The 26,828-nt window shown below is 37.9% G+C and overlaps 1 protein-coding gene across 1 annotated transcript in view; it reads right to left on the minus strand.

The window, feature by feature from the left end:
• Nucleotides 1–26,828, minus strand: part of RYR2 (ryanodine receptor 2) — a 786,704-nt gene that overhangs the window by 22,566 nt on the left and 737,310 nt on the right. The window contains exons 88-98 of the mRNA XM_054561059.1: nt 24,933–26,230; nt 23,877–23,944; nt 21,781–21,928; nt 18,502–18,588; nt 17,693–17,911; nt 16,068–16,198; nt 14,729–14,771; nt 12,018–12,151; nt 8,252–8,312; nt 3,911–4,057; nt 1,170–1,304 (exon numbers count right to left, since the gene is read on the minus strand). Coding sequence (XP_054417034.1) covers nt 1,170–1,304; nt 3,911–4,057; nt 8,252–8,312; nt 12,018–12,151; nt 14,729–14,771; nt 16,068–16,198; nt 17,693–17,911; nt 18,502–18,588; nt 21,781–21,928; nt 23,877–23,944; nt 24,933–26,230 — 2,471 coding nt within the window. The remainder of the gene's footprint in view (nt 1–1,169; nt 1,305–3,910; nt 4,058–8,251; nt 8,313–12,017; nt 12,152–14,728; nt 14,772–16,067; nt 16,199–17,692; nt 17,912–18,501; nt 18,589–21,780; nt 21,929–23,876; nt 23,945–24,932; nt 26,231–26,828) is intronic.

Here is a 26,828-nt window from a genome sequence, read left to right on the forward strand (position 1 = left end):
TATGGTGTTAAATATATCTTTCCCAGTTTACCATTTGCCTTTATGACTTTATTTATAGTTGCTCTTTTTTCAAATAATGTTTATGCTTTCACAGATCCTGAGTTTTATGTCATACTCAGACCCTTCTCCATGTAAAAATGAGTATTACTATTATTTAAGGCATCAAATTCTGTCTTGTGATTATTCCTTCTTATTGCATTAAAATATGCTCAATTCAGAATTTATTTAAAAAGCAAGGTTGGCATCCATTTTTATCATTTCCCCCCAAACAGCTTGTCCATGGTACTAATGTCATTTATTAAATTATTTTTCATTTCATTACTTCAAAAGATCTTTATCATCTTTTAATTTCCATGAGTATTTGCATCTGTTTCTGAACTACTCTGTCCCACTGATTTGTCATTCTTTAGTACAAAATTATTTTAACTGTTAGTCTTTGTAATACTGGTCATTCTCATCAATCTTTTGGGCTATTGCTTCTAGAGTAATTTATGTGTCATTATATCAGCCTCTTTACCTACATCCCCAACACAAATGATGTAGGTATTATCGTGAGGAGCTTACTGAAGGATACATCTCTTTCCAGCTAGTGATACATATTTTGTCTCATGTTGTCCTTCCTCATCTAAGATCTCATGTATGATAACTTCTCATTTGCCAATATTAGAGAGACAGGTTGTAGAACAGTGATATAAAGCAATATGAAAGCTTTAACAGCTGTTGATTTTTGAAAACCAAGATCAAAATAGACATTTAAGCCAAGATACTCAATATAAAAGCAAAAACCAGTAGTTCTATGAAGAGATATATTTTTGAAATTTAGTAATTTCAGTTAAAGTCATTAAGGTGAGCAAAAAACTAAGGCTTCCAAATGTTCTCTGGGAAATGTGAACAACAAGCTTAAGCGATGACATCACTCCTTCGAGTTCTAAGTACATTACTCAGCAATTCTAATTATTAGGCTGCACAGCACATATGGAAAATTGACAGAAATGCTCCTTTATGTTCTGCTACAATTGAAAACTGCTGACTCTTTAAAGAGCCATGCAACTTTTTATTTGTTTAGACTATTTTCTATTTTGTACTGTTAGAGAATAAATACACAATTACTTAGATTGCAGAAGCAGGAGACATTTTTGTTTGTATGAGATCAAAGGTTATGAACTTACTGTTAGCATGTCGTCACATTTCATATCTGGTGTATCACCATCTTCACTTTTATTGTAGAATTTTCGGAAAAAATTGAATGCCACCACAGTGTATAGGTATACAACAACAGCTAATAAGCCAACAGTTAATACGAGCTGGAAAACAATGTGACAAGGAACAGGTATTAGAAATGTAGGACATACAATTGATGCATGTGACATCTACGTGGGTGGGGAGTGCTCTAGTGAGAACACAGCCGTGTTTACTAGAAGCTAATGGGATCCATAACTTATTTCTCACCTTTCTTAGCCCCCTCGTGCAGACATTTATTTTCATATTCTCTTTATCAAGTTGTCAGACTTTATTTTATTTTATTATTTTGTTTTTTTTTTTTGAGACAGAGTCTCTGTCGCCAGGCTGGAGTGCAGTGGCACAATCTTGGCTCACTGCAACCTCTGCCTCCCGGGTTCAAGCGATTCTCCTGCCTCAGCCTCCTGAGTAGCGGGGATTACAGGCGTGCACCACCACGCCCAGCTAATTTTGTATTTTTAGTAGAGATGGGGTTTCTCCATGTTCGTCAGGCTGGCCTCGAACTTCCCACCTCAGGCGATCTGCCCACCTCGGCCTCTCAAAGTGCTGGGATTACAGGTGTGAGCCACCATGCCCGGCCCTTTCTTCACTTTATGAGGGCTATTTTCTATAAATTACTTTCCTAATAAAACGCATTTTGTTTTTGTTATGACTGTAAATTATTTTTTAATTTTCAGTCATATCCCAAACTAAATAGAAATTTGTATTGCCCCTGAAATCTGGGGACACACAACTAGTAATAATGTATAATATAAATATTTTTTAAAACTGAGAAACCTTGCTTTGTAAACAATGACCAAAGTGAAAAACACCACAGCTAGTGACCAACGCCATCTTGAGGGCTATTTTTCTCAATCTATAATTAAATGTCTCCATTTGAAAGGTCTTTCAGCTCTATGTAATCTGTTTTTAATTCCAAATTATACTTTAATTTTTGGATGGCTATTAGTATATGATAGAATTGTAGAGTATTTTTGATAGAATATGTATATGCTAAAAATGTGGCTTTTCACCAAGTTGGTGAAAATGTATTTCTGGTTTCATCACAGAAATTCGACCATACTAACATGCTTTATCTTTATGTGTACTTTCTCTGATTACAGCACATCTTTATGGTCTTGACTGCAACTGTTTATGCTGATTAAGTCTTTACAAAATCACTTTATAATTATCTGGAGAAAACATGTTATCTTAACAGAGGGTTTCATTCATTTCTATAAATGAAGTACAAGGCTACTGTGAATTTCTGCATGTTTTACCTGTTAGGACTACAAAGCTCTACATATTTCTACAAATGAAAATTTGAGGCCAGGTGGGGTGGCTCATGCCTGTAATCCCAGCACTTTGGGAGGCCCAGGCAGGCAGATCACCTGAGGTCAGAAGTTTGAGACTAGCCTGGCCAACATGGTGAAACCCCATCTCTACTAAAAAATACAAAAATTAGCCGGGCATGGTGGCACGTGCCTATAATCCCAGCTATGCAGGAGGCTGAGGCAGGAGAATCACTTGGACCTAGGAGGTGGAGGTTGCAGTGAGCCGAGATCGCACCACTACACTCCAGCCTGGGTGACAGAGCAAGACTCTGTCTTAAAAACAAACAAACAAAGAAAATTTGATACCTCAAAAAGAAAGAAACCCCACAGAGCTCAGAAACTGAAAGTAGTGCCAGACCTTTTATGTAGAAACACACATACATTTGGCATCTCCAGTTCTTTACTACATATACTGGGAGCTCAAACACATCTTATGAACTGACTGACAGATAAATAGACTTTTTGTCACTAGACCCATGACTTGCCATGCACATCGTAGTCATACTCGAGACCTAAAGTGACATATGTAAGAATCATGTGCTGAAATTTAGAAAACTAATGATAACGTGGCCTTAACTGTGGACCCAGTTCAAAGCTTTTAGAGAGGCAATTATTTTAAAATGTGCTGGGCTACAAGACTCTGGAATGAAGGATTCTGTTAATCCAAATAACTAACACAGAATATGTTACCACCCAGTGGACACTTGAAAAATAGCAAATGAATGAATAAATGCATACTTCTGCAATATGCTTCATGATAATGGAAAGTTTTAACATTAAAAACAGGTTCCATTAGAACATAAGTGCATTTTCTGGACCTAGACCAGTTTTCTTCCGAGTCAGCATGACCTTGTCAAATATGAAACATTATCCTTTTTGCTCAATTTAAAAGTAAAGAGTACATGAATATCCAGTTTTAAAATACTACATTAAAATGCAGCATCTCATATTTTACAACTAATACAATGAGTGCATCAGGATTCTGTAACCTATTTTGGTTCTCCATAATAGCAAGTGGAGCAAATACTATACTAGGAACAAAATAATAACTAAGTTCCTGAGTGCTTAAGGGGCTTGTGTTAAGGCATATACATTTGTTTTTATTTCATTTTCACAAAAATCTGGTAAGGTATGTACTTTTATTATTTTCAATTAATTTATCCAAAGTCAAGCCAAGGCTTGAGTATAGACCTAGGAGACCCTCAAACTAATCCCTGCAGTTTAGAACAGGTGCAGACCCTCCCTTCAAAAAAATCTTTAAAACTGTACATTGTCATCTGAGGGGTAGTTTTATTTTTCTTTGCTTTATTTGTTGCTTTTTTATTTTCTGCAAGGGGAGAAAAAGATAAACTGTTTACCTGTTTGCCATTGTGAGTTACTGAGGACAAGATGGTTCTTAATGTCTTGAATCCCATAGCAATGTCGAGAAGGTGAGCGGCAAAAAAAAAGTTGTTATAATGTCCAAGAACAGACATAGTCATATACCAGGCTAGGTAGAGGAAGGACTATTAAGACAAAACGGGGGGAAAACATGTCAGAAAACAGAATGCATGACTATTGTTATGGGTTAAGCAAAATAAGCCAGGAACAGAAAGTTCAACTCTACATGTTCTCACTCACGTGCGGAATCTTAAAAAGTTAATCTCACGGAAGTAAAAAGTAGGAGAGAGATTGGGGAGAAAAAGGAGAGGTAGGAATAGGGAGAGTTTTGTTAAAAGATAGAAAGTTATAGCTAGATAGAAAAAATGAGTTCTGGGGTTCTATACCGCTGTAGGATGACGGCAGGTCACAATAATATATAGTTTCAAATAGCTAGAAGGAGGATATTAAATGTTCCCAACACAAAGAAGTGATAAATGTTAAAGATAATGCATATACTAATTACCCTGATTTGATTACATTATATTTATCAAAATATCACTAGGTACCCCATGAATATGTCAATTAAAAAAATAAAAAGCAACTCTGATTTCACTCTAATTACTCCATTTACTTCATCTTCGTACACTATACTTTTTTTTTTGAGACAGAGTCTCGCTCTGTTGCCCAGGCTGGAGTGCACTGGCACAATCTCAGCTCACTGCAAGCTCTGACTCCCAGGTTCACGCCATTCTCCTGCCTCAGCCTCCCGAGTAGCTGGGACTACAGGCGCCCGCCACCACGCCCGGCTAATTTTTTTGTATTTTTAGTAGAGACGAGGTTTCACTGTGTTAACCAGGATGGTCTCGATCTCCTAACCTCATGATCCACCCGCCTCGGCCTCCCAAAGTGCTGGGATTACAGGTGTGAGCCACTGCGCCTGGCTCACTATACATTTTTACAATTCTAGTTAGCTGTATCAGTTTGTTCTTTGTGTATTTTATTTTTACTTAATTTGTTCTGAAAAGGTCAGTGTCATTCTCCTTTAAAACAGTTTTAAAGTGTTTTAGGAATTGTCGTTGTTATTTATCCTCCGACAGAGAAACATTTATTGACTTCCTACTCTGCAGCAGGCTTTCTCAACCCAGCGCTATTGATATTTTGGTTCAGATAATCCTTTATTATGGGTGCTATTCTGTGCATGGTAGGATGGCAAGCAGCATCATCTAGATGCCAATAGCACCAACCCCACCTCTCCCCCGAGTCATGACAACCAATAATGTCTCCAGACATTGCCAAACATCATTAGCAGACAAAACTGTTCCTCAGTAGAGAAGAACCCTTGCTCTACAGCCAACCAAAGAACCAGTCGCTTTCTCTCCCTCCTTTTCTTCCCTTCTTTGCTTTTCATTTATTCACTCACTAAATCAGTATTTGCTGAGACCTACTAGTTATGAAATTATATGAAGTGTTTTATTAACCAAGCATCTCACTTTACATGAGCCACAGTAAGTCTAGGAGAAACTCAAATACCATGTGACGTCACTGAAGGCTGTAATACCCCTGATAATACTATTGGTACTGTTGTAGAAGTCTCCTGGATTATAATTAATGTCGATTATTCACATAGGCTGGAAAATGAATATACTTTTGGGGGAGGGCAGGACTAATGCAGAATAAAAATACGGTGGCTGCTCTTACTTATGGGACTACAGTCTCTGCTCCATAAGGAATGTTTTGCTAGTGGAGTCAGAAACTACCCATTTGGGGAAGCGGCAGACACCTTCATTTTGACTGTAAGATATCTTAATCTTTCACAGAGAATAAAAAGAGGGGGCTGAGCTAGTAAAGGGATTTCAAGGACCATGTGGAACTGAAGCTAGAGGTCAAGTGGCAGAAAAGAAAATAGCATTTTTAAAAAGCACACTGAGGTAAGACTAAACAGAGTTTGCTTGGGAAGGAAAATTTGGTTTGAGTGGTGGGTTCCTTTTTGCAAGACCAAGTTGGAAAAGTGTGACAGTGTTGGAGAGGCTTGAGGGCAAGTTAAAGGACATTTGTGTACCCCACAGGAACTTGAGTGCCATTGCAGTACCATGAGAAGGACAATGGTTGGTGAAAAATGGCATTTTAGGAAAATTTCTTTAGCACCTACTAAGTGCTGGTCAACGTTCAGTATATTTGCACACGTGGTCTCTTTTTTATTTTAGCAAGATCTCTGATGAATAGGCATGTTTAGCCCCAATTTACATATGAGGAAGTGAGCTTGCTCCAGTTAAGCTATCGTCTAAAAACATTGTAAGTGGCACAGCCATCAAATTAGAAGACTACTGGACAAACCCCAGGGTGAGGTTACCAGAACCAAAAAAGCAGCAAAAGTGGTAAAGATAGAAGGGAGAATTACAGAGGACACAAACAGGACCAAGATTCAGCAAATAATCAAACACATGCATTGGAGGGAGAAAGAAGAGGAGGAGTCCATACGAATAATTTAAGCTTAGGTAGTAAGAAGAACAAAAATACTAAAAGAGAAAATTGTAGACTGAAGACTGGATTTGGTGGGGAGGAGCAGAGGAGAAGGATGATGAAAATTTGCCATGGGACATTCAGATGGAGCTAATCTAATGAGGCATTAAGAAATGCAAGACTGGGCACGGTGGCTCACGCTTGTAATCCCAGCACTTTGGGAGGCCAAGGCGGTCGGATCACGAGGCCAGGAGATCGAGACCATCCTGGCTAACACGGTGAAACCCTGTCTCTACTAAAAGTACAAAAAATTAGCCAGGCGTGGTGGCAGCACCTGTAGTCCCAGCTACTCAGGAGGCTGAGGCAGAATGGTGTGAACCCAGGGGGCAGAGCTTGCAGTGAGCGGAGAGCGTGCCACTGCACTCCAGCCTGGGCGACAGTGCAAGACTCCATCTCAAGAAGAAAAAAAAAAAAAAAAAAAAAAAAAAAGCAAAGACTGAGGAAAAGGAAAGTTTATGGGCATAAGATGAGTAAGGACCTAAGTGACAAGCTGGACCAAAGGTGCATGTGTGGTCTACACATGTGCTTGCTGCACAGTAAAATTTGAATGAGAGAGAAAGAATAAATGATTTTTGGTTTAGATATATCCCATGAAGTAATTTGGGACATACTTATGCTAAATATTATTTTCTGCTTATCTAAAATTTACATTTAACTAGGAATTCTGAATTTCATCTGGTAACCCTGGCTATGTTTCAGAGAGACACAGTAATAGTGAAGAATGAATACATGTTGAGAGGTGATCGGCCAAACAGAAGCCATGGAACTGCAGGTGGATAAAAGCCTACTAAGGTAGCAGAACGCTATCTGAGGAAAGACTCCGTCCTGGATCTATCCATGCCCAAGTTATCAAGAGGACAAAAAAACTACATAGCAAGGTGAATATTATGGATAAGCTGCATCTGGGCAGAAGCTGCATCTGGGCAAAAGTGGGCTATGCAAATATTGTGGCATGGAAGATTAAGCTTCGCAGGCAGAACTTAAGATGGACTGGCCACTTGAATGGAAAATGCCAACTAGAGCCAAAGTTGAGGTTGCCCTCTTGTTATTCAGGGGAGTTGCTCCCATTTGGATGAGAAATTAGTTGTAAGATAGTGTATTAATAGTTTACGGTTCTGAAAGATACTTGGAAGACCTGATTTTGAACTCTTAGAGAATGCTCCTAAGACACCCAGAGTTCTGGGCCCATGGCTGGATGAGGGAAGGGGTAAAGATAGAGGCAGGAAAATTCGGGGGCTATCAAAGGCTTCTAAATAGGAAAATGGAACTAATGTTAACTATAAAAGTCAGTGCTAAAATTAAAGAGTGAAATCTTGAGATACCTGGCGGTTTTTAGTAATAGGTAATTTTTTTCTATTTTATTTGGATATATATTAGGGCCCTATATTTAGTCTCCAAAGGCTCTTTGGTAAAAGGAGAATAAAAAAAAATAAAACTCCATAAGTTAATGTACTTAATTTGGGGAAAACTTAATTTAGCACAATTAATGTTCTTTTAAAATTATTTAGGAGTTTCTTTTTAACATCTATAAAACTGAAGTATGCCATTGTCCAATTAAAACCTTAATGAACATACTCACAAATCTGCATCTCAGTTTTTCATATATTTTCATTTTAATGTTTCAGCTATTGAAAGAAATGGAATGAGAGATGGGCTCCTTAATCATATCATTCTGTGGGTCTCTCTCTAGATCTGGTCTGTATGAAATGAACTGGTATTTGAAACATTTTCTAAATAACCATCCTTCCATCTGCAGAACTCCCACAGACTTATTTAATCAGAGTGCATTTTCTTTTGTGATAATGAAGTAGGCTTACATTGTCAGTGAAAACGACTCCTAGTTTCCACATCTGATACTTCACATCAATGGAGTTCAGTCTGCAATGACATAAAAAAAAAAATGTGTAGTTATGCACATTAACCAAAGACTCATAGGCTTGCGAGAGCCTGATGGCCTTCACATTCAATGGGACCAGACTTGGACACCTTCTCGGGGAACTAGTTCTATCCCAGATGCCAAGGGAGGAGCTGAGAGCCAACTCTGACACTGTATCCTAGAGTTTCATGATGTGTTCTTAGAGGATCTTGGAAAACAAAACACCATCACCTTTGTCGTATGTTGTTTAAAAATAGTCCTTTTTCACCTTTTCCTTTCCTACATTCAGTATTAACATTTTTTTTTTTTTTTTTGAGACAGAGTTGCACTCATTCACCCAGACTAGAATGCGGTGCAATCTTGGCTCACTGCAATCTCTGCCTCCCAGGTTCAAGCGATTCTCGTGCCTCAGCCTCCCGAGTAGCTGGGATTACAGGCATGTGCTACCACTCCCAGCGAATTTTTTTTTTCTTTTTTTTTTTTTTCATAGAGATGGGGTTTCATCATGTTGGCCAGGCTGGTCTTGAACTCCTGATCTTGGGGATCTGTCCGCTTTGGCCTCCCGAAGTGCTGGGATTACATGCATGCACCATTGCGCCCAGCTACATATAACATTTATTCCTTGAAACTGTACTAAACTGGCCAACATATGTACACATCAAACATTTCCTTACTGACTTTCATATGCACTTGCAATTGCATTCCAACAGAATAACTTTTGATGCAAATAATAAAAGCTAGCATAAATATACACATTTATTTTACAACTACCTTATTTTATAAATGAAAGAGCTTTTAAATTGTTTTTACTTCATTTCCAGAAAATTCACCTCTGTTTCCTTTTCCATCCAGGCAGGAATTTAGCCCTTCCCCTCAGTTCTCATAGCATTTTGTAGACAATTCCTTTTATTATTATTTCCCACATTGTCTTACAGTTGTGGGTGCTGGTATATGCATGTAGGTGGTTATACGCCTCTCCCACTCTCACTTGTCTGTGAACTCCCCAGCTCCATGCACAATATCTCACACACTGAATGTCTAAATATGCATATGTTGAATGAATAAATCCTAAAGTAAATATTTGTGATCTTTGCAGATTACAAACACGTATATTAAAATATATGTGTTAATTTTCATTTTTTTCAGAACTTGCCACTGATTTATAGGCTAGAAATTATAACTTTGCCAGCCTTTCCAGTATTTCAGCTTTAAGTAACTGATATGAAATAATGCAATATAACATAATGGCAATATTATTTTCTAAAGGGTTTCTCTAGACTTAATGTTTTAGTCTTTATTGACTTCTTCAATCATTTCTTTTAATTAGGCTAATCTTAAATTACAAATGCTAAGTAGTTGCAAATCGAAGGTGACTTTTTAGGAGATTTTTTTCACCAAGGGTTAAGGCTCATTTAACTTACTCCAGGAATAGAAATAATTTTTTTTTCCTTAAATAAAGTTATCTTTGAACTATAATTAATTTTATTATCACAGTAGCCTTTAAAAAAAGTGCCACAAATATTTACAACAGGTTTCAATATAAGAATTTTTTTTCTTAAATAAAAAAAGGAAGAGTTGGGGGGAGAAAATGGAGTAGTTTGCATGGGAGCATAATTATTTTGCATTAAAGCAATCTAAAACAAAATAATGGTTTATATCAGGATTTATGAATTTCCTATGGTGGTTTCTTATTTTATTTTAAAAATTATTCTTATGAGTTATTTTCCATTTCTAGCATACATTAGTGTGACAGTATAACATCAGTATCACAAGGCACTCATTTCTCACCCGTAAGTGGTAGCCATGATGTTTCGGTGAGGCTGACCCCACCTCTGGGGGAGGGCCATGGCTGCGGTAAGCCAATCAGAACACGGCCTTCCTGGTTGGGGGCGGGGGGACGCCAAAGCTCCAGTCAAGGGTAAACTATAGCCGGGAAGCTGAGTTTTGCTAGATGTTTTGAGACATGAGCTCCTTTCCTCCCCAGTGAGGACACAAATGAAGACACATGCAGCCTTCCAGACTGCTTGCAGCTATTCCACCCCCAGGAATGGAGCTGGCCACTTATTTAAAGGTTCACATACCAAGCCTTATGTGTTTGATAAATAAATATGTAAATCATCCTTGTATTTGAATGTTCATATTAAGATAGTGTTCATATAGAAATCGGATAATCTTTTAAAACCTGACCTTCCTAAATGCTTTAGTAAAGAGACATTGTATGTATATCTTTTTCCTAGTTGCACATTATTTACCAGAACTTTATTCTTCTAATTTTATTCTCCATATGTAAAGGTGTTAAATGCCATATGAACTTCTTGGTACTTTGCTAGGGGTCAAACTTACAAACACTTACTATGTATAATGGTAGAAAACTATGCCAATTTAAAACTATTTCTTCATAGTAGAAAAACAGTCTAAACTTCCCTTCTATTTTTTCAGACTTTTTTTTAGAGTCACAAATATGACCACAGAAAACGCATAACTCAGTAAAACTATTTAATTCTATATTGCATATTAAGGATCTGAAAATGTTTGTGGGATGCTCAGCCTCACTCACACCCTAGTTCTTGTTTCATATGATATTCTAACATAAGGGACACAGGTCCTAAGGATTGCCCATCTGTGTTTCATTTTACATGCAGTGGCACAACCTTTAAATATACATTTGTTTTCCTAGAGTACTCAAGTAATATTTTGGACCTTAATTCATATTTGCTGATCTAAGTTGTTTTCAATAAGTTCAAAAACAAGTTCACCTTAATTTTAAAGACCAAAGTAGCTCTAATAAGTTTTCAGATAGATAAAAACAATATGACCAATGAGATAGGCCAGCCAAACTATCTTTTTAATGCTAGCTAACAGATTAAGAAAATAATACTGCTTCACAGAACCATAAATATGTTTTCAAAGTAACCATCACATCCCTAATCATGTTAAGAGAAAGTATTATGTTTATTTCAAAATCATTGTGACTACAACAAGCAATTATGTTTTTAAAAGCATGTTTTACTTTTATTCCAGAGATTCAGTTGATCAAATTTGCTAAATGTATGTATGTATATATCTGTACACTCACACTATATATGTGTGTGTGTGTGTGACATTTAAACACAGGTGCATTCAACTCAACTGGTTTAAAAACATATTATTCCATGAAAGCAGTATATAAAGAGTGTTTCATCTTGAAGTAAACTTTACAGGTAATAGTATGACGGTATATTATTTCTGACACACTAAGCCTTTGCTATTCAAAACAATACAATAATTATGAAGTAATATAAGTTCCTCTGAACATTTTAAATAAAAGGGCTACATAGTTCCCTTTTCCAAAACATAAGAAAATTAACATTTTTTCAAACAGGAATGACCAGTAAACAGCCATATATTGAGTTTTTGCATATGTTTTACTTAGATTTAAGGATCATTTAAAGACAGAAAAGGCAAATTAAGTCAAAAACATGCATAGTCTGTCTGTTCTCTTGTAAATATTAAAAGGCACCTCCAAAAATTAATAGAAAAAAAATCCAATAATTCCAGAGTTCCAAATACCAAGAAATGTAAAAGTAGACTTTATATGCTTTCTGTTATCCTCATCTATCTATTCTTCTGACATTGAAGGAAAGGAAATCAATGCACAAGTTTAAAAATGTATTAATGTTTTCCCCTTTCAATCTAAGTCTGTAGGATAGAGCCGAAGTAACACTTACACAGCTGATAAGGAGCTGTCTTTCTTTGGCTTCTTCTTTTCTCTGGCATCACTGAAGTCCAGAGCCGCCTTGTCCATGCCAAGTAATTCACTGATTCTGTCTCGGCCGTAGAACTCTCCATACTTATCCATAACCTTGGGGTATGAGAAAAAGCATTTTGTTGGCTTCAACCATTAAGTAACATCATCTATATGTGTGTATAAAACATCTAATTATTTTCATACTTACTGTATATTTGCCCTAACAATCACTTAAAATCTAGTGTATGGCTCATCTTCTGTGGTCACACTGCTTAAGGTCTAAACAAATTCACAGCATTTTACATAATACCTATCTGAGGAACAAGATCTCTCTCATTCAAGAGAGGGAGACATACCAAAGAAGATGATGAGCTGAAATAAAAGCATAAGAAATGGAGGGAAATGGAATGAGAACGACCTTTACTAAATTAATACTTTGTGTCAGAAATTATGCTTCATTCCATGTGACTGTCACAATATACAGATTTCATGTTATTGATATTCTGCAGATAAACTGTACCTTAGAAAACTTCATGTAATGTGCCTAAGTTTGCTAAACTCAGCAAGAGATGAGATGGGTCTAGGAAGCAACCAGGCCATGCCTGACTCCCCAGCCAATGATCTTCTGCATAGACTTCTACAAGCCAATAGGGGGCACATCACAGGGGTGGCATCCTTTCAACCTTTCAACTCTCTGGCCACAATGCCCATCTTTCTAACCCGCTCCCCTGAGTATCCTTACCCCAGTAATTCTTCAGTAACACCAGGACCTGCAACCTTGTCACCATCCTCATTTTCATTATTATCTAGTATAGATTCCATGTCTATCATTGGGATAATTCTTAACAATCCCCTTCAGCTTCCTTGCTTATTTCTCTTCTGTCCCATCTGCCTGGCTTTGCCCATTTGTCATGTTTTTAGAGCAGGGCTTGGATGTGCTCACAGCTCCCCTGTGAGCTCAGTTATGTCCAACTCTGGGATACAGCTCTTCTTGGCCTCTGGTTCATATACCTCCTTAGTCTCACACAGTAATGAAAATGGAGGCCAGGAGTGGTGGCTCACTCCTGTAATCCCAGCACTTTGGGAGGCCGAGGTGGGTGGATCATTTGAGGTCAGGAGTTCGAGACAGCTTGGCCAACATGGTGAGACCTTGTCTTTACTAAATATACAAAAATTAGCCAGGCGTGGTGGCAGATGCCTGTAATCCCAGCTACTTGGGAGACTGAGGTAGGAGAATCACTTGAACCCGGGAGGTGGAGACTGCAGTGAGCTGAAATCATGCCATTGCACTCCAGCCTGGGCAACAGAGTGAGACTCTGTCTCAAAAAGAAAAAAAGAAAATGGAGGGAACAGGAAAAGCAATTAAAGACAAGCAGGAGAGATCACTGGTAGCAAAAAAGGAGTCCACTATACGGGAGAAAAGATTAGAAAAGGAGACAGAATGTGAAAATACAAGATTGAAGTGAATGAAGAAGGAAATATATTGATGAAAAGAAGGGATTAACAGATATAAAAATTGGCTTTTTCTGAATGTATACAATCAAGTAAATTAAAAGAAACCAAAAGAGCCTATGAACATGAACTACTTCAGTTAATTAAAACCATTTGTTTTGCATTATTCTCACAGTGCTAAAAACGGGCTGGGCTGATGTGAGCCAGGGGATTCTCTCTGGACTGTGTCCTCACATTCTCTGCAGGACAAATTAGGTACCGTAGCAGGAAAGCCAGGAACAGGATTAGCTGCCATTATGGTTTATCTATTTATTTGACTACAGATATAGAGTTTTCTTCATTAAAGCAAGAAACTCTTGCTTTAATAATTTAGAAGCTTCTTCCTTATTCTATTAAATAATAGGAATAAAATGTTCAAATTATCTATTTAAAATCAATCATTTTAAAATTATTCTTTCAAAGCTTTTGCCTAATTTGGGTGTGCTCGGATGTACTAGCGCAGTGCGACTCAAGATGCCAGGTCACGAGGGAACAAAACACCTGTACCTCCTCCACATAAAAATCGAACACATTGCTTCTAACAAAGTAAAAAAAAGTATATATACAAATATACATATATGTATATATGTACACATATGTACATGTATATATACACATTATATATGTATATACATATGTACACATGCACACATATGTACACACATATGCACACGTGTATCCATATATATGTGTACATATACATATATACCTGTATATGCATACAGGCGTGAGCCACCCCGCCCGGCCATTATGTGCTATTCTTGAAATCCATATTTGGCCGGCTGTGGTGGCTCACGCCTTTAATCCCAGCACTTTGGTAGGTCAAGGCGGGCAGATCACCTGAGGTCAGAAGTCAGAGACCAGCCAGGCCAACATGGCAAAACCCCGACTCGACTAAAAATACAAAAATTAGCCGGGTGTGGTGGCAGGCGCCTGGAATCCCAGCCACTCGGGAGACTGAGGCAGGAGAATCGCTTGAACCTGGGCAGCTGAGGTTGCAGTGAGCTGAGATCGTGCCACGGCACTGCAGTCTGGGTGACAGAGTGAGACTCCGTCTCAAAAATTAAAAAAAAAAAAAAAATGGAGACATTAATAGGCAAATAAATTATACCTCAATATCTTATTCTACATCTGAATCACATCAAATTAAAATCTAAACTGTGCTTTAAGAAAAATATAGAGGATTCCAAGTAATATTACCTTTCTTTTAACAAATTTGTCCCAGTAGTTGTTGGGAAATGACCTAAAATATAGAAAAGCATAGAAGTAGATAGTATTATTTTTAATGACAAATAATAACATATCATTTGGGATATATGGCATACTTAAAATAATATGTAAACATATATCCTGCCATCCACATAAACTTACAATGAATTTGGTTAACATCACAAAATTTCCTGCATCATAGGTATTTGAATATTATTTTAAATATTAACATGTAAATATATACAAAAGATTATAAGCTGATACTTTAATGGAGAAGAATATGAGCATATTTATTAGGTAGCATTGTTATATTTATTTGTTTATAACATATCAGTACATAGATGTGTTTATCAATTGCCTTTAAAAATTAAAGTATCTAGAAACCTGTCATTGTTTTTCCCATGAAGAAAAAAATCTCCTTCCCACCAGTTATCCTCACAGAAACTTCGAGCATAGCACCAAAGCACAACTCTAGCATCTTCACTAATACATAGAGAGTTTACCTAAAGGGACTGACTTGCTTAGAAATTAGTATTAATGGTAGGATTGCTAAATAAAACATTTAGTATTTAGAATAAACATGTATCATGTATAAATAATCTCCATTTGACAACTCGGAACCCCTTAGCAAATAACTTTTTAATTAGCAAAACTAATCACAATTTTAAAAAGATTTCACTCAAATAGTAAATGTAAACTATTACAACTATTGCACTAATTCTTTTTACAGTGGAAAATTATACTTTCGTGATGGATTTATACTCAGAACAGCAGCTAGTAGTTTGGATCTTGATCTCACAGGGCTAAATGTTTATCGGATAGAAAAAGCATTTGTTTTTCTGTCTTACATTTTACACCGTGTCCTAATATTTAGTTAGTTTCATGCTAGGGTGCTTGATGGTACTGAAAGTTGATAACTCAGATATATTCAAGGTGTAAAATTCAATGTATTTTCCTTTAATGCTACAACTTTTTCGTTAATGAATAATTTTTGCTTCCTCTGCTTTTGGATGAGATAACCCTGCCTGCAGGTCATGCAATTCCTGCTACACACATCCCTGAATGCTGAGTAATGGATGTGAAGTTCCATCAGTGCTGTGGAAATGAACTCTAAGCCATTTTTGATTAAGGAATTCAGAACTCAGAGGGCAAAAACTGAGGACATCCATTAGGAGTTGGACGGCGCTGAGTCTTTAGATTTTTCTTGGCTGAATACATCACTATTATTCACCTCTGCTAAACTTTTGACAAATCTGCAGGAACTCCAACCAAGTATTTTCATGTCTGGAAATTTTTGAGTGCACAAAGTCTCATATAATTATTTACTCACTGTGTGTTGATTACGAGTCTATCCCACTGGCCTTTAATATCATCTTCTGAAGGCTGTTCTGTAATATAAAGCCCATCAAATTCCAATTTCCGTGCCACTTCCTTTTCTCGCTTAAAAATAACCAATGGGACCTACACAGGAAAAATAAATATGTTAAAATTAGTTTAGATTTACTGGCATATCTTGTGGTCACTATCTTTACAAAACAGCTTTTGGAAAGAAATATTTCCTGTGTACTTCTAGGAAGGTAAAAATGGAATGAAAATGAATCGGCTATATTCAAGCAGGAAGAAGCATCTAGAAGGTTTTGGAAAAACAAGATAGAATAGATATTACATATATGCATATGTTTTTAAACACATGGGGCTTATAGATAATTACACTAATGAAATCATTTTTAAACTTCAAAGATGAACAGATGATTATGTAAAATCATTTTCTTTTTACATATATCTCTCAACATGAATGAGTGAAATAAAATTTAGCAATTGCAGCAATGTTCCCAAATGCATGCTACTGAAGTGCAGTTTTATTTGAGAAACCTCTTTAATAATTTCATGCTCAGCATCACTGCATGCTATTTTGAGATAAATTTTAATTTCAACATCAGCAAAAATCTCTGTCAGTTTGTCAAAATATCTCCAGAACATAATGATTCTCTAGAACATAATGATTCTCTTTTTACATGGACAGACTTTCCACAAGGCACAGACAGCAGATAGACACAGATATTCTGGAAATAGCCAAGAATATGCATTCCCATAAAACAGAATAAATGGGAGGAAAGGAGTTCCTGAATAACTCTTTACATTCTAGTCTTTTACTCTGAGCCCTGGTTTTTCAAACGTCTTCTGCAAGATTTACAACCAGAGGCAGAGGACAGTGAAAGTGAAATAAAGGCATTACAGTAAAAAAGCGCCTTGCTAGGAAAAGATAAAGAGGTTTGGACAGGTAATGGGCAGCCCTGAGCACTCAGAGAGATTATCTTGGGTTCTATTCACCAAATTATATTGTTCCCTTGGCAGGCCTCTAGGGATAAAGCTGCATTAGTTTCTGGGTGAAGTGTGACAAATCATGAGGCATTTCTGCCAAGAATAGCAGTAGATACTTCCCTCATAATAAAACAATAAAATGACTCCTAGGATCGATACAATGTATTTCTATAAGTCTTAATACACCAAGTATCACTGCATTACCATGAGACATAGTGGGTAGGTGAGCTCACTTCTGTAGGGCCAAGTTATAGGTGAAATTCTCTATGTGAATAATTATCAGTACACGAAAGAAAGCTACTTTAAGACAGCTCATGGCCATAGCCCCTTCCCAGGGCAGACTAGTCAATGTAGACATAAAAAGGCCAGGCTCCAATGCCCCAGGCCAGGACAGCCCTGCAGAGGCATCCCAGCTTTGGAGACTGCACCTGCTGTGTCTATAGTAGCCCAGCTTTCGCCTCTGTCCCATCCTGCTTCCTCCATTTGCCCCATGCACATTGATTCATGGAGCATTCCCCTCAGAAACTTTGTGCACAAAATTTCCAGCTCAGAATCTGCTTCCCCAGAGGTCCAGCCTGCAACACACACACACACACACACAGACACAGGTACCTTGGTGCCTTACTATCTTACTTTCAAGCAGTAGTATCCAATGATGCAGAAGAAAGAAATGACCGTGTGCAGAATAGCTAAGATACGCAACGTGGGCTCCATGTAGCCGCTGCTCTCCTCTAGTACATAGTGAACTGCGATGATTCTATGAGAGCTGCTCTCCAGGCTGGTCACTTTGGCATTTTCACTTGAACTTCTAGTGGGGAGCTCCTTTCCTTCAACCACAGAAGAAGTGGAGACCTGATTCAAAGCATTTAAAGTAGAGTCAGTTTGCTGCATCTAAGATATCATTGCAAGCAAAAGACAAAAGAAATATAGCCTTTTTAGCAAATAGTTGCATGTGAAGTCACTGCATAATGAAAGGACTAATAGCAAAGGCTAAAAACGATAGCTTTTCAAAAACCAAAGGCAAGTAATGAACATACTTTTAACATTCATTCTTATTCAACCAAAAATTCTGAGGATTCCAATGCATGCTAAAAAATTAGATGGCTAAGCTCTCCTCTCAATTACAAAAGAATGTAATACAGGTATGCCACACCCAGACATAGTCACAAGTAAGATATTCAGCTAAATTAGGCTGGGAATACCGTGGGGAAGCCCTCTGCTAAATCAAATGCCCGTCATCTGAGGCACTTCTCACTTCTCAGGAACAAATCTATCTTGCCTAACCTAGATAACAGTGATATCAGTGCCTAGACATCAGTCTTTCATAATAGGTTTAGACATGTTCACTAGCAGTAGTAGATATGTTCATTGTGAAATCTTTACATTCATTTCTGCTTATTTGTAGTTTTATACCAGTTATTAAAACAGTAAGATGTACATACCTTATAAAAGAGCAAGATGAAATTGATAGCAAATGCGACAAATAAGGCTAACATTCTCATGTTGTAAAAGTTGCGAGCAAAATAGTTCTGAGGGTGAAAAACATTATGAGAAGGTCACTGAATCAAGAGGCTTGAAATCTGCAGACAATTTAAATAAAGCATTCATTCATTCGCAAACAATTGATAGCAAGCCTACTGTTTAAAGCACCATTCTTGGTGCTGCAGAACTAACAGTGAAGGAGAACATTTCTGCCACCATGGAGGAGATAAAGAATAAAAAAGCATACCCACAAGTGAAAAACGTAGTTTCAGAGAATGTTAAATGCTAAGAAGAAAACTACATCAGGTTAGGAGCTTAGAGAATAGGGGTGCTATTTTAGATGGTGTTGGCCTGGGAAGGTTTATCTCAGGAGGTGAGCTTTGAACAGAGAGGCCTGAATGCAGAAGCGGGGAGCAAGTCATACAAATATTTGGGGGAAAGAGTGTGTCAAAGAGAGGAGCAACAAGGGCAGAGGCCCTGAGTTAGGAGTGATGTTGGTGTGTTTGAGAAATAGAAGGAAACACAGTGAGAAGAAGGGAGACCGATGTGTGGGGGTGGCAGGGGGGATGTGATCAGACAGGTAAGCAGGGGGCAGGGTTTTGTAGGCTTCTGATAAAAGGTTGTCTTGTCTTTGACAGTGTGGTGGTTCAGTTTACAACCTCTGAGGCCTCACTGCCCGGATATGAAGCCTGCCTCCCTCCATTTCCTAGTGTGGGATATGGACAAATGACTTAATCTTTTCTGTAGCATCACTCTGCTCATCTGTGTGTGAAATAGGGATAACAAAAGACCTTAACTCTTAAGTGTGCTTTGAAGATGAAATGAGTTAATATAGGGAAAGTTCGTTATTAATATAATTATTATTATGTTGATTATCTATAATAAATGTAATATTCTAGTATAATTATTATTTTATTTTACGTGGGATGGGAAGCTATTAGAGGATTTGAGGAAGGCTTGATGCAGTTGGATTATGATTTGGAAGGCCCACTCCAGCTACTATGTGAAAACTGATAGTAGTGGAACAAGAGTGAAAACAAGAGGACCAGTTAGAAAGTAAGTTAGTACAAGACGTCAGGCAGAGGTGAGATTCATGGTGGTGGATTGGACTTAATGGTACCTGTGGAGATGGCAAGAACTGGGCAGACTCGATGTATTTGGAACAACTGAGAATAATTATCATTGGGTTGTATTTAAGGTGGGAAAGAGAGGGTTCAAAGACGATACCTTCTGAATTTGGGAGCCTGAGCAACTAAGCAAACAGCTGGTACAATTTATTGGGCTGGGAAAAAATAAAGCCTAGAGAAGTGGGTTTAAAGTAATAGGTTATGGTGGACATTAAGTATTTGTTTTAATATTAAGTGGGAGATGTCAATATAATATACATGGATATGTCAGAGGATTTACCATAATAAAGCTACATCAAAATGTAACACCTCAGAATGATATTCCCCTCTGTGTACACACCCCATCTCTGTTCGTGTCATTTCCCCACACAGGACCCCATCTTTACTGCCAGAGCTTACTAGAACAAGGCTGTCCACCATACCCAGACTGGGTCAGTTTCACTGGTTCTCCTTGGAAGGTGGATCTGGGTCACAGAGGCTGAGTTAGCTGGCCTGAGCTCTCACTTAGGGGAAAAGGGGCCTTTGTTAGATGGATGTGGCCATGATTGGTCATGTGCATGCAAATCGGTGAGCCGAGAAAGATAGCAAAGAGATGCAGGAAAAGGGAGGACCTGTGCAGAGACAATGGAACATGTGAACCCTGACACAGCAAAAGCTGGAAGCAAAATCTCAACTACTTGGTTTACACAACTGCAGTTAAACACATTCTTCAGGAATCCACTGGGGTATTGCAGTGCCCATTCAACCTTTAAACCGTCTATAATAGAACTATACCTGCAGCCATGGAAGCCATTATGACATACCAAATTAATAATTATTCAGAGTTATCTAGGAAACATTTCTGTTCAGTGTACTCTGTATTAAACAATATAGGGAAAATACAAGATGGTTTAGGAAATGTAGTTACAACTAAATTAAAATATATTTGCATAAAATATATAATACATAAACATGTTTAAAGATAAGCATTTAGAATATATAATTACTGAGGACAATCCACTTTCCTTATAGGTGAAATTCAATAGTCCATTGAGTTTCTGGGTTGTCAATTTTTGATTTCTCAAGGGCCGTAAAACACTAAATATGACTCTGCTGTTCAAATGGCTTTATTATGAGGGTTGTTGTTCTTAAATTCTAGGTCTAACATCACTGGTCAGTACCTCTTGTAGGTGGATTCTACATGCTTATCCCCTATCCTTTTCCTCCTTTATAAAAATTATAAAAATTATGCATATATACATACATATATATAATTATACATATATACACATATAATTATAAAAATTATACGTATGTGTATATATGTATAATTTTTATATACATATACATATATGTATATGTGTATTTATGTATAATTTTTATAAAGGAGGAAAAGGATAGGAGATAAGCATGTAGGAAAAGGATAGGAGACACATATATGTGTATATATGTGACATTACACATGCATGTTTATAAAAGGCCTTTCAAACAATATTTTTAAGAATTTCAAGATAAATATGAATAGAGAGCTATACGTTTTGTTTTCCAAATATGAATGTGTGCTTTACTAATTAGGGGAACACCTCTGCAAAATGTACAGGACACTACATAAAGAACTGTAATCCCTCTCTTAAAGAACAATTTTGAATAGACCTTCTTATTATCAATGGAAAGTAGCTCAATTAGCTAATATTTTTATACCTGAATTTTTAAGTAAAAGGGTGATGTTACAGAAATACTGACTAATCTAGTACTGGAACATTTTTGAATTACTTGTGTCCTAGAAGGCACATCTTGCTTTAAAATCTGTTGCAGGTCCTCAGAATATGTTTATTCACTTGCCCTAATGTCTTTGTGGGCAGACACTGGGAGCACTGTCCTGGCAGGAACCAAATGAAAGGGTTTCAGGGAGTGGGAACATGAGTAGAGGTTACGGGTTTGATAGTAGGCAGCAGTGGGCCAGAGACATTCACTATAAAAGACAAACACACTACAATGAGCAAATCAAACATGTGCTGGACTAACCTGGTTCCCTAATTGCCACTCAGGGAGAGGTCAGCAAATATTTACTGAGCCTAAATTATTATGGTATTGCACTATATCAGTAACAATATTCATTCTAAAACATCTTACTAGAAGTTTCTGTTGATACGCTATGATTTTCTTCCAGAATGCTGACTCTGGCACTTCTGGTTCTCCATATCTGTGTGTGTGAAGCTGCCTCAACTTTTGTTTGCCCTTGTCTTCCTTGGCTTTCTCTTCTTTTTCTCCATCTTCTCCCCTATGAAAACAAATGAACAAAACATAAGCTCTCTAGAAACTAAAGAACTAAACGGGTGCTGTGGAAAATTACCCAAGTGAACAAATATTTTAGACCATCGTATCACTTTTGAAAACTAATTGCTTTTCCAGTGAATGATAATATTCTGAATTTTAGAATCGGGTAAGATTTCCTATTGATCACAGTCCCCTGTAGATGGGTAATTCTGTGAAGTTGAAATATAGAGGACATTTTATAGGCTTGAAGAATCTTTATACATAGCAGATTCCTTTCAATTCTGCAATAAAACATTTAAGAAAAGAACAATGAAGATTGATTTTGCTGTGACTGCCCAACATACCCTATTTTTAAATTATAATTTCAATGCTTTTTTTTTTTTTTTTTTTTGAGACGGAGTCTTGCTCTGTCACCCTGGCTGGAATGCAGGGGCGCCATCTCAGCTCACTGCAACCTCTACCTCCCGGGTTCAAGTGATTCTCCTGCCTCAGCTTTCCAAGTAGCTGGGATTATAGGCACGTGCCACCATGCCCGGCTAACTTTTTTTTTTTACATTTTTAGTAGACACGGGGTTTCACCATGTTGGCCAGGCTGGTCTTGAACTCCTGACCTCATGATCCGCCCACCTCGGCCTCCCAAAGTGCTGGGATTACAGGTGTGAGCCACCGCGCCCAGCCTATAATTTTAATGCACAATTTTTAACATTTGCCATTAAGATTTAAAATCAGAGACCTACACACTTAGTTGTTCACACGTATAAAGTGTATCATTATACTCATACTTTGACATATATTAATTGTAATTAATTTTATTACATAAAATATATTAAGTGAATTATAGTAATGATATATTAATTCCAGACAATAATGGAATTAGAAGAATTGACATTTGATATCCTTTAGGTGCAAAATATCAGTCCTTCATTAAAGTGAAGTCATATGTATTAATACATAAACCAGAAATATTAATATATAAGCGATACTTAATCTTAACTCATATGACGTATATATTAGTTAAAGAATTGCCATTGAAACGCCTGTCTTGCTGTTATTTATGTCTACTTTTTATGTGGCCATTTCTACAACTGACCCAATAGTGTGAGATCTATGACAATGAATAGTGCTGACTACAAAAACATACGACGAAAACAGACCAAAGAAAATGACAGAATAGAGGAGAAAATTTCAATGCTATGGGAGAATAGTGGCATTACAGGCACCTAAAAGCTTCCTTTCTTTCTTCCCCCAACTTTTCAAATGTGCATATAAAATTCTATAAATGTGGAGAAAGATATAGGCTTCAATTATTCAGAGAAACCTGATGTTATGAGGGAGTTAGGCATTTTCATCACCTCACATCCAGCTCTTTTTTACTGCTGTGTTGATACCAGGAGTGTTGGTGAAAATGAAGGTTCCCAGGCCCCACACCAGACCTGCTGAGGCAGGATCTATGGCTTGGGGCCCAGGAATGTTTGTTTTAACCAACTCTCCCGGCGAGGTTTACGCATGCGGCCCTGGGTCTATGGTTTAAGGAGCACCACTCCACAGGATTCCATGAAAGTGCACTTGGAATGTTTGTTTCCTCCCTTCTTGGAAAGGACAGAAATACATGAGTGATTTTTAAAGACAGAACTGTGGCCCTGAGTCTTCTTACAAACAGCATTCCATGCAATCACTGGAGTCTTTCCTGCTGAGAGAGAATCACACAAACGGAGGTCCCCACGGAATGAGAGGAAAAGACTAGACTGGCAGCCCTGGGGGTGTCTACAGTGATCCCTGCCCGCGGCCTGAGGTCCTCGCAGTCACAGCCTCTCCACGGAGATGGCACAATTAGTTCTGTGGTTCCTTGACAATATGAGATCCTCCCTTGCAGCTCCCAAAGACAGAGTATAAGAAAAAGAGATGTAATGACAAACTGAAACGAAGGAAAAGTATATGCAGACTATACATACTCGGCTTTTTCAGGTTCAGATTTGGTTTCTTCTTTTTCTTCCTTGTCTTCTTCTTTTGCCTTCTGTTCCTTGAATGAGTCAATGGGGAAAAGAAAACCAGGATTACCCATCACCTTTGAAAGAACTGAGGGAGCCATGTGACCATGTGTCAAACCATAACCTATATAAGATACCCTCTGGCTTATACCACGATGAAAACGCCACGTGTTTTTCATTTTACTGGGCCAAACATCTCCCACTTCTGCACACTGACCTACTGCACCAGCAGTAGGGACAAACTTTCTGGACTCCTTTTCACTCTCTTTTCTCATTTCAGAAATACCCTTCTTTATCTTAAGCACCTATTAAAATCTTACTCATCCTTGAAGGCCAATTTAAGTCCTACTTCTTCATTCTTATCTAACTACCTTAAACCATACTGGCGTTGCCATTTTCTCAACATAAGCAACCCCTGCTGCCCTGCCTATACTATTTCACAGTTAACCCTTTTCTAGTTTCTTCATGTGTGTTAGTTTTATCTCTGGAATAAACTTTTTAAGGTAATTTGAAGGCAGTGACCCCATCTCTTACCTTTGAATTCCCTATGATACCCAGTGGTGTCAGACACTTGGTAAATATGCCATATTTATGGATGGAATGATGGCTCTATGGACTAATGACTACAAAGAACATACAATGAAAACAGGCTAAAGAAAATCACAGAACAGAGGAGAAAATTTCAATGATCTGTGAGAATAATGCCACTTACAGGTATCTAAAAGTTTTCTTTTCCCAACTTTTCAAATGTGCATATAAAATTATATAAAAGTGGAGAAAGATGTAGGCTACAGTTAGGGTGGGTACGGAAGCTTACACCTTAATAGTTTAAGATAATTTAATAATTCACAAGGACTCTTAAAAACACTAACTTTGTTTACCAAAAAGCATTTCTCTTTGGAAATTCAAGTCACATAGGTAACACCATTGTGGCACTAGCATGAAACCTGGTCTAATGATCATTTATTATACCCACCTGAAGTCCAGAGAGAATGCTGCTGTGACTTAGAGATAAATTACCTGAAATTTTTCTTGCACTTCAGGCATGGGGACTGGGTTGCTCATGAGGTCACTGAGCCCAGCATTTGGATTATGAGGAATTAGTTTGTACTGTCCTCCTTCTCTCTTCAGATCCAGGCCAAAGATGTCCGAAAGAAGGTCACTTTCTTCTGTCAGCTCCTTTAAGTCGGTCAGATCCTCCGAGGGCAGGGCGGCTTCCAGGGGTTTCCTCTCTCCCTCCTCCCCATCTCCTCTAACCTCATCCTGAGTGGGGTCTGGCATGTTGGCTAACAGTTCTGCAACTTTGATCTTTTTAGCACCTTCGACCAGGCTTCCCCCAAGCAGCAGGCTGCAAATGATGCGGAAAAAGCCTCTGAAAACGCTGGCCGCGAAGTGCAAGAGGGTCATAAAAATACTCCAGTAGGATGAAAAGAAGGCCGTGACCATGTCCTTCACGGTCATCTTTTTGACTTTTTTCATCTGCTTCTTCAGGCTCTTCAGACTGAGCATTCGCATAAGGGTCAAGATATTGTACCTGAGCGCAAACAGGGCCGACTTGACCGTCAGAATGGAGAAGAAAGCCATTCTCGGCCCCTGCTCTTCTGGCCTCTCCTTCTCACTTTCTTCCTTATTCGCTGACCTCTCGTTCAAATCCGACTCTGAGATCTGAGCCGCCAGCTGCATTTCAAAGATGGTGTCCTCGCAGAAGTTCACAAAGAGTTCCATCTTCTCTTTTTCTCCTCCTTCGTTGACCACATCAAATATGAACTGTCTTTTGGACTCCTTGACCTGGGGCTTCTCCCACTGGGTTCGGCTGGACTCACTGATTTCAAAATAGACTCTCTCGATGCGTTTGGCGCTTCCCATGATTTCGATGCGGCCCAGAAAGGGCTGGAAATAATTCAGGACGCTCTCTGCTAATTCCAGAAAAGTCTGAAGTCGGGTATCGTTGGGCATGTGCTCAGAGAGGTTTGTCAGAAGGACGGCGACATTGAAGCCGATGTCCTTCGCAGGTTCGTGGAAGCGTTTGACGAACTCTTCATAGTCGAGGGTTTCATTCTCATCTGTCTCCGCACAAGACAGAAGAAATTCCGTTTCTGACTGCGTGTAGTGCTTATGACTCTCCATCGCTTTGTGGAAGTCCCTCTTGGAAATGACTCCCTTGCCGTCGGGGTCATATTCTTTAAAAGTATCAGACGACGTCAAATCTTTTAGTTTTAAGAACATGTCAAAAAATTTGAGAATCATCTCCACATTGTTGGAAGATTCCACAAGCATATCCACCATCTGTTTGCCAATCGTTCCATTAACAACATTACCTGGTGGTAAAGCAGTTGCATTTGTTTAAAATAAACGGTAACAAAATCAATGATTATAGAGAAAATAACAATATAGATCCTTCATAACATCTGAATCAAGGATATGTCCCTGTTTATCTCCCACTCTATAAAAGATAATTATTTATAAACTATAGTTTAAAAAATGATTACACAAACATGTATAACCCTATTTACAGAGTAATTAGACTGACACACATAAAATATTTCAACAAAAGTTGACATTTTTCCCCTCAAATCAAAGAAGCAACATGTTTTAGATAAAGACAATGAGCCAAAGAGCCAGAAACTAAAATCAAGTTTCATGTTAATAATAAAAATAAACATTTGCTCAGCCCTTTAGAGTTGAAAAATCACTATCATAGACAATATCTGATTTAATGTTCATATGTAAGGCAGGTACTTTTTGTTAACCCTAATTTTACCGATAAGGAAATTGAAGTTCAACAAGACTAAATTAATGGGCCCATTGTGACTTAATTATTAAAGGTTAGTGCCAGGTCTTCAGATCCTGAGAGCAAACTATACACTTTTTCTAATCCATAATGAAAAGCACCTTTCTACATTTCTTCACGATTCA

This window comes from Pongo abelii, chromosome 1 (genome assembly GCF_028885655.2).
Source record: "Pongo abelii isolate AG06213 chromosome 1, NHGRI_mPonAbe1-v2.0_pri, whole genome shotgun sequence".
Taxonomy (NCBI): domain Eukaryota; kingdom Metazoa; phylum Chordata; class Mammalia; order Primates; family Hominidae; genus Pongo; species Pongo abelii.